Source organism: Coloeus monedula (assembly GCF_965178545.1).
Source record: "Coloeus monedula genome assembly, chromosome: Z".
In the NCBI taxonomy this organism is placed as follows: Eukaryota; Metazoa; Chordata; class Aves; order Passeriformes; family Corvidae; genus Coloeus; species Coloeus monedula.
The window spans coordinates 27,340,094-27,354,852 of record NC_138822.1 but is presented as its reverse complement, the minus strand read 5'-3'; the positions used below and the strand labels follow the sequence as shown (position 1 = coordinate 27,354,852).

Genomic DNA, 14,759 nt, shown 5'->3' with positions numbered 1-14,759 from the left:
TTCTCATTAACAAGATGCTGTTCTGAAATGCATGTATGCACTGACAGATTGACGTAATCTGAACAGGTATGCCTTTAGACAGCATGTAAGGATAAAAAATATCAAATCTAACTCATGTTCACATTCATATCATCATCACCTAGTTTCTTCTAATACCATTTGTAATTTCTCAGCCATGATTTTCTGGGCCTGTTTCAGGTTACGCCTCGATCTGATGATAGAGAGCAACGTGCTGCATTTCTAGTTTCTGTATCTGTGTGCATGTGTTGAAGCTGTAGATTCTCACTCCTTTGTTTTCTTCCATTCCAGAGAGGGCCCTTATGAGATGATTTGTCTTCCTATTTTAGTTTTTGGCCTTGGAATTGTAAAATTGTTTAATCCAGATGACAAAAAGGCAAATGGATATCATTAATATGTTTAAGTGCCTCCCTGAGTGTACTTTATTTGTGCTTATTGCTGCATATCCTCAGTTTCTTTTTGCCATCTGCATCCTGCCAGCTCTTCAGACTTAACTCTGATAGATCAAAACTAGCAATGTAAATTATGCCAAGGTATATCAACGTATGTATGATTTTCTTACCAAAGAACACCAAGAGCTTCATTGGATGCCCTTTCAGAGAAGAAAAAAAACAAGATTGCTTTAAATATTCTGAGAACAAATAAAACACAACAAAAAGATCCTTCTACTTTTGTATTCTGAAAATCTACTTGGTAAAAAGTCTGTTAAAAAAAGCAACTCATAGAAATGTTTGTAATGAAGAATTTGAGTAGATAGTCTGTTACCAGCTATAAACACCTTTCCTTTAATGCCTTCTGGAAGTAATGGATTTTCCTTGCTATTGTGATTAGGACAAAGCAAAAGTTGCTTTTTTTTTTTTTTTTTTTTTGTTTAGTTTAGGGGTTTTTGTTGGTGTTTCTTAGTGCAAGCATTAAAAAAAAATTATATCTTAATTTCTACCTTAATGTTTTAAATTTTTGTCACTAGACATAGTAGTGTATCATTTGCAGCTAAGCAAAGAAAGACGTACAAGGAATAAAGTATAGACTGTGCAGAACTTCCACTTGGTTTGCTTTTTTCTGGGCTGGAGAAGATTGTCTGCTAAAATCTATAAATTAAATTTCCACTGAAGTATATGCAAGGATGTGTATGTGTATCTACGCAATATCAATTTTTTTTTAACCAAAGTATGTTTTGAATCCGAGTCTTTGCGTATGTGTATATTAAAGTTCTATTTTAGCAGCTTTATGGTTTTTTTCTTTATTGTTGCTGTGTTTGGAGGTTGCTCCTACCAGTTACTGCTGATATCAAACTGTGATTGTAATGAAGTAGTCAATCACAGTAGTGAATGCAGAAGATTACCATTTTAATGACTAATTTTCCTGCAACTTGTCGTTATAGTCCAGTCCCATTTATGTAATAATTCTCACAGGATGTGTAACATGTTTACTTCCTACCATAACATTTCATGTAGAGCTCTGTACCAATTCGTAAATGTACGGACAAGACTCTAAAGCTGCTAAAGAGAATCTTGATGTCCAGCCTGTTCCAATAGTGCCTGTGCTGAGTAGCCTGAACGTCCAGTGGCTGCAGTGCTGAGTAGATTAGAAAACGTGTAAACAATCATATTTCATACAAGTGTAAACCATAGAACTATATTAAATCACATCCTCTTCCTATCTGTCTTTTCATCATGTCTGATGCATTTCAGGTTTTTAACTAATTCATACCTTAAAGCTGGTTCTGCGTCAGATTGATAGAATATGTCCATGTCCTGCTTGATCAGACTAATGTAACAGAGGTTTATTTTAAATTAAATTACTGGTAATGCATGCAGTTCACCAAGTAAAAAAAATGTGAAGAAAAAACCCCTTCATATTGCTTCTTATTATTGAGTATTTCTGTTTAGTGGGAGCTTTGTTGTGTAAAGATCATATATAAATCAAACTGAAACCATTTCCACTTCTGTGCAATATTTCTCATTTTCAGTGATTGTAAGCTTATATTATGCTTCCCAAGGGCATCTGAACTTGTGATTCTTTTTACAGATGTTTTAAAAAAAAGTCTCCTCCAGTTAGGATTTGTATTCTGACTTTACATGTTTTGTATGCTAGAATAGTATGGAATATTATGTATTTTTCATTAATGAAACTTGAAGACTTCTAGTATTTGCAACAGGATGAATAAACATGTCTACTTAATACCTAATAGCTTGTCTGTTAGCCAGTAATAAAGGTAAAATACCATGTCCATTAACCTATATTGTAAAAAACATTTTTTTCCTGCACTTTTTTCTTTTTAGAAGGGGGAGAATGTAATTTTGTTTTAACAGCTTACAATATCAAAAGGCAGTCTGCAGGGCTGATTAAGTTTTCTGTATTCTCTGTCCTCCCTAAGAGACAGATTGAAATAATCTCAGCCAGTAACAATATTTGTATCTGAAATTTGAGTGACATTCTGTGTTTTGTTTTCTTATTTGTTTTAAAAATAATGGCTCATATTGAATAATGTGTGCTACCCAGGAAGACTAATATGTAAATATTATGTAATATGTAAATATATCTATTTTAAGAAGCTCTTATGGTATCCCAGTGAATGATAATGTCCATTAAATGATTTGTTATTTTTGTGAGCTTAGCTATAAAATCCTGCTTTTTAGATACTACTTTGATTAACTTAGTATTTTTCAGTAAAATACCTTCTCCCTTTTCCCCTTATGTAGTAAAGTTATTAAAGTATAAGAAATATTTTAATTATGATATGACTTTCTTAGTTGTAGTTGTAGTCATACGGTTGTAGTCATAGTTCTTCTGTCTTTGTGTTAACTTGTATTTATTACAATATGCAGGAAATTATTTTATATCTTCTCCTGTTTCCTGTGTGACATGAGAGACCCATTGGTGATTAAAAAACTTCTTAATCCTGTGCTTCAGTTTGAAGACCATAAGCAACTTCAGACTTTTTCCTTCTCCCCACCTTAACATGTATTTATCCTATCATTTGTAACATATGGTGACCATATGATTCAACTAGAGTCTGCATAATCAGAACTGAACAGTTCTCTCTATGAAATTTGTACTGGTGCATTGCGCAGTCAGATTTTTGCACATGGCCTCTAGTGGAAAATCTGGGGAAATCTTGTCCTTCTATGCTTGTGAAAGAGGAGGAGGAGATGAATCTGTAAATTGTGGAATGCCATAGGGTGGAAGTATCTTAGAGGCTGGATTGTAAGGAAGCTTTCTGGTACTTGTGCCAACTTGCAGTTTCTGCAGTAACAATCTAGATAACTGCTGGTGGCAGACGTAGGTAAATATTGCAGCTGATTATATCAACTTCATGATGTCATACTGTATTTCCATTGTGTATGGCTAGTATGAAACCTGAAAAATAAAACAAGGTTAGTTGCTTGAAAAACGTGATGCAGTTGTGAAGACATCTTCACTGTGTTTTATAGTATAGAATGTGTGGTGTATACATCCCCTTACATGAACCCATGTGTATTTATTTCCTTATGTTTTCAACTGCTACAAGAGATTCCCCACTCATTACAACTACATGGTATCCACGAAACTTTGAAGAAGCGATTTGAACAAGAATTGTTTAACTTTCTAATTTTACTAAATGTTCCAAGCGCCTTAACTTTATAAGAGACAACACTCATATTATTTTAAAATAACCAACCTGGTGGCCTTCTCTGTTGAAATGGCTACACCAGTGGATGGGAGAGGGGTTACAGATGTCTTTTATCTGGACTTCTGTAAACCCTTTGACATAGTTCCCGTACGACATCCTACTCTGTAAATTGTAGAGAGATGGATTTGATGAGTGGACTGTTAGATGGGTAAGGAAATGGTTGGATGTGTCATCCAGAGGATAATGATAAGTGTCTCAGAGTCCCAATGGACATCAGTGACAAGAGGTGTCCCCCAGGGGACAGGGCACCGGAACCAGCGCTATTAAATATTAATGACACAGATGAAGGGATCGAGTGCACCCTCAGCAAGTTTGCAGATGACACCAAGCTGAATGGTGCAGTTGACACTCCTGAGGGACCGGATGCTATCCAGAGGGAACTGGACAAGCTTGAGAAGTGGCCTGTAGGAATCTCATGAAGTTTAACAAGGCCAGCTGCTGGGTACCAACCCAGGCTGGGGATGAACAGATGGAGAGCAGCCCTGCCCACAAGGACTTGGGGGTGCTGGGGTGAGAGCTGGACATGAGCCAGCCATGGGCACTCCCAGCCCAGAAAGCCAAGTGTGTCCTGGGCTGCATCCAAAGCCCCATGGGCAGCAGGGGAGGGAGGGGATTCTGCCCCTCTGCCCTGCTCTGGTGAGACCCCACCTGCAGAGCTGCCTCCAGCTCTGGGGTCCCAGCACAGGAAGGACATGGAGCTGTTGGAGAGTCCAGAGGAGGCCACCAAGGTGATCAGAGGGATGGAGCAGCTCTGCTATGAGGAAAGGCTGAGAGAATTGGGATTGTTCAGCCTGGAATAGGGAAGGCTTTAGGGTGACCTAATGGTGGCCTTCCAGCCCCTGAAGGGGGCCCACAAGAAAGAGAGAGACTATTCACAAGAGCATGGAGTGACTGAACAAAGGGCAGTGGACTCAAACTGAGAGTTGGTTTAGACCACATATTGGGAAGAAATTCTTTAATGTGAGGGTGGTGAGGCACTGGCACAGGTTACCCAGAGAAGTTGTGGGTGCCCCATCCCTGGAAGTGTTCAAGGTCAGGTTGGATGGCACCCTGTGCAACCTGGTCTTGGGCAGGGTATCCTTGTGCATGGCAGGAGAGTTGTAAGTGATCTTAAAGGCTCCTTTATGATAAGGTTACTTTTTCAATCATATTTACCAATTCCTAAAATGAACATTTGATGCCAAGGCATCAAACCTGTTTTTCCTCTTAAAGTTTATGGTGGTTTTCCAGGCTTAAGTAAGTACCAGGTATTTGCTGTCTGTGTGTGTTAACCTCAGGTTACAGGGGCTCTGTTACCACTGTCATGTATATTAATGCTATGTAGATATCACAATCTTGTGTTATTGAATGAATTGCATACTGGGAATATGCTTATGTTGAGTAGATGAAGGGATCTGGTTATAGATACATCACTCTTATATTAGTGTTTTGGCTTGCTTCATTTTTTTTAATCACTTTTTTTAACACTTTGTTTCACTGAGGAAGCTTTTTTAGACCTAGTGAAGAATATGAAGAATACTTACGCCTGTAGCATACCACACCACAGTGATGCATATAGTAACTTTGGGTAAAAGGAGCGTTACAGTACCTTCATACTGTTCTGTTTCTTTGTAATGAACAGAAGCTTTAATGTGTGAGAATCTGTCAGAAACAATTGGTTCTGAGTTGGTATTGTATGATAGCAGTGAGAGGGTTGTCTAAGTTGGTATTTAAGTTTTTCACATGAAATAAAAACACTGAGAGAATAATAGATTAGTTTTGCCTATGAGAGGGATATGACAACAAAAGAGACTTATGCTACGGAGGTGGTGGTGTTTTTAATGAAAGAAACATGGATTTTTCAGATTCTTGACCAGGGAAATTAAAGGGTTTATTTAGGTATCTAGGAGGCCTTCAGAAGGTAATCAGAGTAACGAGAAATGAAATTTGGTTTTATTTGTGAAAAGGACAATGTTCTTGGAATAAACCAAAAAAAAGTAGATGTAATAGTATTTAATATTTTATTTATTATTATATTTATTTAATATTTAATGGCTAAGACCTCCACTATTTGTGAGCATTAACCATGCTCTTGTGAGGCCATTTAGAAGGGACACAGTATGAGCGTAAAACAGTTGTTAAATGAATGTGTACTGTAAAATAATCTTCCAGCCCCTTTCAAAGCCTTGAAGTTGTGGTAAACAGATATATTTGCCAGAGTAAATGAATTTAATGGGAATGTGTAAGATCAAATTGCACAGATGAAGTGAAAATAAAAGTTAATTTCTTTCAAAAAGATTTTAGGTGGCAATGAGATTATTCTATTAGGGTGAACAGTAAAGCTGTCAAATAAACTGGGGTTTTGTGGGTTTTTTTTACTCATAATACAGAATAGGAAGTATACTTGTATAGCTCTAGGGGCCTTAAAAGTGAGGGTAATGCAAAGTCACTTTCTGTTCCAGAGAGGATGAATATTTTATTCATACACTTCTTTCACAAGGAGGAAATACTAAGCCACTAGACCACTAAACCATGGACCTATTTTGTGGTTAAATGGAAATTTTTTCTTCCTTTGTATTCAGAATGATACTAAATTAAAATGCTTGAGCATTTCTTAGCATGTTTCATATTTCTTAGCATGTGGACACATTCGTCTTTTTGACTGAGTGTTATGAAAAGCAAAGGGAAATATTATTTTTAATTTTTAGAATTATCATGCATTCTTCTGCTTAAAAAGTACATTGGGAAATATTCAGTTTTCCTTTAACCATTTGTGAATATACAGTATTCCTGATGTGTGACTCTTGTTACAAACTTTATAGTGGAGTGGGTTCTCTCTTTTTTATTGTAATTTTCCTGACATTTTGATGTCTATCAGGTTATGTATATGTGCTGTTTCATGAAAGATGTTTAGTTTTGGAAGCAGTGTTTTCCAAGTCCAGAGTAAACACATTTTGACAAGAAATTTTCTCTTTTGGTAGGATGGCAGTATTTTTTAAGATGAAGAATTGTTTTTGCAATTTTATTTGCATTTTGCAACAAGTTAGGGTGTGCTGATAGTCTTGTTCAATACAAATGCATGTAAACTGTAGTTAATAAAATTGTGAGATAATGGGAATCAGAGATAATTTATATTGAGAATTTAAATTTGTTTTCTAACCCAGATATTTAAACCTGTTTGAAGATAGTAGTTGTCTACAGTTACTTATTATTTCAAACTAAATATGTTCCAAGTGTGTTGTTTTGTTTAGTACTAAACAATTTGCTGGATAAAATAGACCAAAAAAAAAGAACAAGTCATCTTGTGATGACTCATATCAGCAGTAAAAAAAAGAAAATAAGATTAAAAAGTAATACTCTGTGCTACAGAAATGGAAGGAATACTTTGTGCTGCCTTTAATGGAGGCAGTTAGAGTTCTGCATCTAAAAATCATGTTGGAGTAATTAAGAAGGATTTGTATATGCTTTCACTATTATCAAGATAAAACAGGAACACTGGTCTTTATAGCCAGTTGTTCAATCCTCTTAAAAACTGGGGAGAAACTTTGTAAATCCACATGCATTCTAAAAGGGTACATAATTATAAAATTATTATGCCCTTGAGTATTGAATTGAGTGTACTGCAAAATTGTTGGGGTTTTTTTCATACTTAAGGTGTTTTGAATAAGTTGATGTTGCCATAACGTAGGTGATGAGGCCAGCTGGTAAACATAACATAAAATGCTCCTTTCAACTCTTCAGTCCTTACACTCTCATCTGTCTTTTCCTCTTGTATCATGGGCAGATAGTGATACTAACTCCTGGAGTAATGCATACAGATGAAGGCAAGGACAGCAGTTCAATCCTCTTTACTCTTCTCCTCCCCTCAAATGTGAGGCTAGAGTAGTGTAGTGTTACAAAATGCCTCAGAGCAAGTATATTCTCGTGAGGTCTGAGGTAGCAGGGGTGCACAGGTGATTTAAAAATTAAGTTGGTGTTAAAATACTTTAGAAGAATTTCTGTTTTTAACTTGTTTGTAAAAAGTCGCTTGTGCTGATGGATTAATTAATTCCTTTCAGTTAATAACGGAACATGTTTTGCAGCCATTAGTAAGCAGCAATGTTTTATTTTATGAAGACCGCACATATGTTTTGTATAAAGATCTTTTTTCTAATGAAAAGAAACTGCTCAAACTTAAAAAACCAAGATTGTGAAAAGATTGAAGATCTAACTGAATCTTTAAAAATGTATTTTAAAAAATGAGGATCGTTTCCTTTTCAGTTAGTTTCCTTCAAAGATGAAGGAATAGAAATATTTATATTTCTCTTTGGGTGCTCGTAGAAATTGGCAGTACTACTGCAAGTTAAAGCTGGAAGTTGTTGAATTTCTGTTTTGATTCAGCAAATGGTTGCATTTGCTGAAGGTGAAGAAATATATTGTGGCAGTTAGTTAAGATGAGCCTTGCCTTGTGCTGTTCACTAATGAAATTTGGGTGTCCTAAGAACTTGAGCATGATGACAGATTATCCATGCCTTATTTTTGTCAGTTTTCTGTAATTGCAATATGAGGTTATGAATTAAATGCATGTTTGCCAATAATAATTACTTTGTCACAGCTTTTATGACAAATATAATTTAAGTTGATGCTTGTGGAAAGCAGGCAGTGTATCAGTCCTGTTGAATAGGAAAGGTCCTTTCCAGTTAAAGTTTTAAATAAATCTTTGAAATATAAACTTCATATTCCACCATTCCTGCCTTTTGTTTTCTGAGGGAGGTACACCAAAAGAGCCCTTTATTTGTATATAGCAATCTTTATTTCTATGTGTTTGTAAGTTAAGTTTGTGCTGAATTACCATTAATTTAAAATGAGTTGGGTTTATATTCATGATCAATCTATAAATTTTATTATTAAAATATGGTTAGGAACAGATGCTAATGAGTGTCCTGGTTTGTTTGGTGGAACCATATGACTAAATCTGTGAGTAAACACTTTGAGTATTGCAGCCTCTTGTGGAAACTGATTTTAAAATGAAGTTGAATTTGTACTTGAATTCTAATGTAGTTAAATTATAACAATTTGCTTGTGCTTTCCTACTCACTGGACTAGGAAGGTATGTATAATCTTAAATATTTTAAAGTATATACTTTAGTTTAATTGTGTAAAATTTAACAGTATTCTACTGTAATATTGTGATCTTTCTTTTCACCCTCTGTTAAAAAGTAGTTTTACAAGTGTTAGTCAAAAGAGAGGCAAGGTCATCTTTCCCTTTGTGGGAAAGAGGCATCATCTAATAATTTTAGTACAGAGATAGTAAGGCAAATTTTAAGCTATGTAGGAAGTACCTATGTAAGCACATACCTATACTCAAGCATCTTCTCTCAAAACTACTTCATTACTGTGATTTGTGGTTTTTTTTTTTTTTTTTAGATTTTCATGTAATGATATTTAATTTCTTTCCTGCTGATAGAACAGTGGTAGCGTGACTGCCTTGGTTTACAGTAGATATTTTTTGTATATGAGCAATCTTTTTTGCTTTATGTTTCTTTTTTTTGGTATGTATTGCACACTTGTGAATTTGGTTGAGTTCACCTGTGATCTGAATTAGTCCCTGGTAAATGCTTTTGCTCTGTGTGATTTGCCTGCATTTTGTGAAATGAATGTATTCAAGAAGTCTCAGTAAAAAGGAGTTAAACCAAAACCGTACCAGAGTTTAGCCTAACTGCACATTATGGTAGGTTATGGCACACAATGATTTCAGGGAAGACAAACCGGGGAAATGCACACTGAGTATGTGATACCTTAAAAACAGTATTGGGGGGTGTAGCCACGTGCATCGTGCGGGGCAGGTTTCTGAGTGGGTGGCGTGTGGGCCTTAGTCTGTAGCAGATAATAATGCACAGGTAAGGCAAGAAAGTTCTAGGACTGAATTGGCAGATGAGCTTTTTGGAAACTTAGTCTCTTTTCAAACATAAATTTTAGTAAACCCTCCCTGACTCTCCTCTTCTTCCTGTGCTGCCCAAAAAAAAGTTTGCTTAAGCTGGTGTCTGACCAAGATGGACAAAAAATTTAAGGAATAAGGAATTGGGAGAAAAGGGGTTTCTTCTTCCATTACTATTGCTTTGTGTAGTGTATACTTACCTTCATGACTGACTCTGTATTTACATGACAGCATATTTTACTCTAGCAGAGTTTATTCTTCTGAGGAATATTTTACACATTTTTCCATCTTTTATTTATGTGTATTGCATGGAAAAAATGGCACGTTAAGGTCTAGTTACAGAAAGTGCAGTGCAAGAGAACAAGGTATTAGTTTTGTGCCAGTTGCTTTTTATATTCCTATTTCTTTTTTCAGTTTCTCCTATTTGAGCTTTTGTAGGTGTTTATTAATTGTGAGGATTTTTAGTTGGAATTTGAGTGGCTTTTATTATTGTACCTCAGTCTTTCTTATTAAATTATCATCTCTGCTTGTTCCTTTTTTGCACTTTCATTTATTGAATAGAATGTAAAATAAACATCTAATTCAGAGTAGGCAAAATATTGAATTTCTGTAAAACAATGCAGAACTGGAATTCATATATAATAGACTGCAATACATAAAAAGAAAATGATTAAATCATATCTCACTTATCATAGATCTTTTTGATAGGAGCAAAATCTGTGCCATTAGTTCTAGACCAGCGTATTTCCCATTCACGATGCTTTAGTGCATAACTTATAAATCTGTCCTCATCATCCTATATTACTTTTTCAAAGCAAGCTCAACATGAAGCAAGACAGGATGAATGAAAGTCAATGAAGGTCGACTAGACAATCCAATTACTAACGATTCTTGGAAGAACAATACTGTGGTATATAATAGAATTGTGTGTGAATTTCTGTCTTTGTTGACAAGGGTCATTTCTGTAGAACTGCAGTATATTTTTATGGCACTCTAGTTTTAGATTATGCTAGTCTAGTCTGTTTGTATAATACATCAGAATGTCAGTTGTTTAAAAATTTGTTAGTTCACAGAAGCCTTATTTATACTACACATTTTATGTACCTGTTCTATCTCCTCAGTAGTGAAGATGTAACATACAGCTACCAGAAGCATAACAAAGAGGCACTGTTAAGGTGCATAATCATTGCATATATATCACCGCTAATTTTCCAGCATTTTTTTCATCACTCACTTGTCTTTCATTCTGCTGAATAGATCATCTCCTGCAAGTGTAAAAAACACCTTCATACAGTAAAAGAGGTTACTATTTCTGGTACCTACTTCTGATAGGAATAGTGACCTGGGCTGTGTGTTGGAGCTAAATACAAAAGTTTAAGTTTGTATAGAAACCATTGGTGCTGCACACTGCAGATGATGAATAAGAAAAAAGCCTAGTTAAGCAGAAGAATAGATGTTTTCAGTCTTAGAAGCATCCTTGATCTTTAAATTTAACTTCGTTGCTTCTGTATCACAGAATCACAGAATGAGTTAGGTTAGAAAAACTTCTGGAGTCACTAAGTCCAACATTTGGCCAAACATGTTGTCAGTCAGACCACAGCACTGAGTGCCATGTCCAGTCTTCCCTTAAACACCTTCAGGGACAGGGACTCCACCACCTTCCTGGGCAGCCCATCTCAGTATATCACTCTTTCAGATATGGCTGAAATTTACCTATTTTTTTCTCCTCAATACAAATAGGTCTAATGAAAAAAAGAAAAAAAGCTTCTGCTTGCAATCTTTGTATCATTATGGTTTTGAGCCATATGTAAATAAGCACAGATAGGATTTAATTATCTGTTATTCTGACTGAAGACTAGGCAATTTTACTATCATTTCCAATTTGACTATCATTTTACATGTAAGTTTTTAAATAAATTCCAAATTACTATATGTTCTTGTTTTCCCCAAACCCTGCCAAAAGAAGAACAAAAAGACATAATATAAATTTTACCTTTTAACCTTCTAGCAGATATTTAGATTACAGGTGTTTTTGTCTAGTGTTTCCATCTATAGGCTCTTACATTCTTCTTGGGAGAAGCCATTGAAGTGAAATTGCAAGTGTGTGTGTGTGTGTGTGTGTGTATGTATGTAAATATAGAAATACATATACATATATTCCTTCCCAACTAATATAATCATAGGAGAGTCGAGTCATATTAAAAGTGTTTAACCAAACAGAATATCAGGTGGTCTTCATTACAGGCTGTCTGAATGGGAAGCGTTATTAAAAAATCAATTGCTATAAATGACATAGGGTCTGAAAAAGAAGTAATGAATTCACAGATACTGGTATAACAAAGAATGCTGAGAGGAAGTTACAGTGTTGATTGTGACAATTTTTACAGTGTTTCCCAATAACAGTTGAAGTCATCTTCTGCAGGTTGTGGAATTTTGTTGTCCAACAGCAAAAGACAGAAACTGCTTTTTTTATTTATAAGTCAAGATTTAAGAACAAATTGTTGTGTGCAGTAGCAAAATATGTGTCTAAACTACCACAGTGATTGTAAAGCATAATCAGGTGATGTCATACTCCTTTGGCCTGGAAAATCGTGAGGCTTGCTTGGCATACAGAGATAATGAAGAATCTTTTTCTGATTAGATGGATGCTGTATATCTAACAAGCACTGAAAAGCTTCACTGCTAATCTGTAAACTATTTAATAAAAATGGTCATAATCGATTGTTATTAATTTTTATTAAAATTATTTTTTCCACAGGTTTTGTTTAGATTGCAGAAAATACTGTAGTATGAAAAGAAGGTATTTTAAGACACAGTAATTCTATAATTTGCATTCAAAGTGTCCTTTTTTGAAGTCTTTATGCACCTAAATGTTAGCTGTAAGTAAGAAATCATTTGTAGATTGAAGGTTTAAGCTCTGTAATGAGTTTGTGATATTGGGCATTTATGCTATGGATTTTTCATTACTACATTTTCTTGACAGGTAGTGGCAAACCTGTCTGCAACAGCGAATTACACTTGAATCTTCTGTAGGGAGAGCAGACTAACATTGTAACAGAATCCTTCTCTAAGATCATTAGCTGAATCCGAGGTTTTAATTTATTTTCTAGGGGAGATAAACTTTTTTTTTCAGCCCTGGTTTGGTGCTGGTAGCATCATGGCAGCTGCAAATCTCTAAGTCTTTGACTTGTGATAATGTTTGTCAAAGGTTTTTGGTAATCAGTTGGTGGTCCTTATCTGAGAGGAGTGTGCAAAAAAAAAAAAAAGTAAGGCTGTGTCAGATCAAATCAAAGAAGAAATTTCTTACTACACTGGTTTGCTTTTGTTCATGCAGGCAGACCTGAGACATGGGTCTCTGCAGATACCCCATGATCACCACCCGATTTGTGATTGAATCTGTTCAGCTGACCCTTTTTCCTTTCCTTTTGGCCTGTTTTGCATTTAATATGGTTCTAAATACAGAATCCTAAAAGGCTTGCCTTTTACTTTTAGTTGGCAGATGTGCAGCAATAAAAATCTCTGCTCACTGAGAAATTGTTGCTTTGAGAAGATGCACTAGGTCTATAACAATATTCAGTAACCCCAGAGCAATACAGCTTTTATGAGGTAGTGGGCCTGTAAACCCGTATCTCTGGGTTATCTTTTCAGAAGTTTTTCTGCCAGAGTCCTCACCAAAGTCACCATATGCTGCCAGGCTGCAGGAAAATAACATGTCGGGCAGGTTGGAACTCTGGGTAATGGTGATCCACAGTACAGCAGGAATAGTGTTTCTATATGAATTCACCTGGGGCTCAGCTATGCACTGGATATTTCAAAACTTGTTTTGCTTTTGGGTTCTGTGGTAACAGGAAGACATCCTTAGAAATTCTGAATGTTCTCAGCATTTGGGAGTTATGATTCCAGACATGGTGAGACATTCCTGAGCAGTGTAGCTGGAAAACACAGGCTTTGTCCCACAGTCATTATATAGTTTTTCATTACTGCCATTTGCACTGGGAATATATATATCTCAGGGAAAAAAAAAAAAAAAACAAAAATAAACCTAAGTTGTTTAAAGGAAGGTGTGTAGGTGTCATAAGTGTACTTAACGTCAGTGTAACATTCTTCATGAAGTTCCTTTTGATCATTTAGTCTACTTACAAAGCAATGCATTTATACAATGGATTTTGTTTTATAGTTATTAAATTTACTAGACAAACTTAATTATAGATGAAAAATAGTTGTTTAAATAAATAAATCTCAATAATAAACTAGGTAACATCTCCTATTGGCTGATAACTGACACAGTGGTATATTGCCAAGATTACCAAGTCTCATGTGAGAAACAGATGTAATATTACCTTTAATTTGAAATCTTCAATAGCTGTGTTTTAGTAAAAAAGGAATATAAGAAAAGGAATATAAATTTAAGATACCACACAATTCAAATTCTTTGCAGAGTCAATGATGGGTATAGCATGAGTGTACAGGATGACAATAACGAATTTTGTGTATAGTTTATGAAAATAGTGGATAGAATTGTCTCTTGGGTTATTTGCACATAAATAGGATGACAATAAGATTTGAATTTGTGGCTATCATCTTCTCTTGCCTTGTTTCTTGTTTTCTCTGCCTTCTGCCAGAAGTGTGTATATCTCCATGCAAACTGTGCATACTCAATGTTTTCTCTTAAACTCTTGAAATAAATAATAGTAGTGGTAATAATAATACTAAAAGTCTAAATGAGCAGCTTGCCAACATTATGTAGAAACTTCTTAAGCTGTATTAAGTATGTGCTTATACCACCTATTCAACTGTTACCTGTTTATCTTTTCTGTTAGGTGACAGATCAGTCAGTGAAAGCTTTTGCTGAACATTGCCCTGAGCTGCAGTATGTTGGTTTCATGGGCTGCTCTGTTACTTCAAAAGGAGTCATTCACCTTACCAATGTAAGTATCATAAATACTTTCTGCTAGTCATGAGTGTATTTGACTATAGCCGTTTCATAGATATCAGCCAGGATAAGATGATGTGTATGATTTATAGCACTGACATGGACAGAAACGTGACTAAGTGAACTTTGCATTATTTGAGCAGTCACATTCAGATGTCACTGCGTAAAAATATATACCAAAAATATATTTATGAGATTATACATTTTCTCCCATCTAACAGTGATGTTCAGGTCAAAAC

General features: G+C 35.3%; 1 protein-coding gene across 1 annotated transcript in view; it reads left to right on the top strand.

Moving 5' to 3' along the window:
- FBXL17 (F-box and leucine rich repeat protein 17) overlaps window positions 1-14,759 on the top strand; it is a 278,001-nt gene that overhangs the window by 72,785 nt on the left and 190,457 nt on the right. Inside the window, exon 5 of the mRNA XM_082300852.1 lies at window positions 14,408-14,515. Coding sequence (XP_082156978.1) covers window positions 14,408-14,515 — 108 coding nt within the window. The remainder of the gene's footprint in view (window positions 1-14,407; window positions 14,516-14,759) is intronic.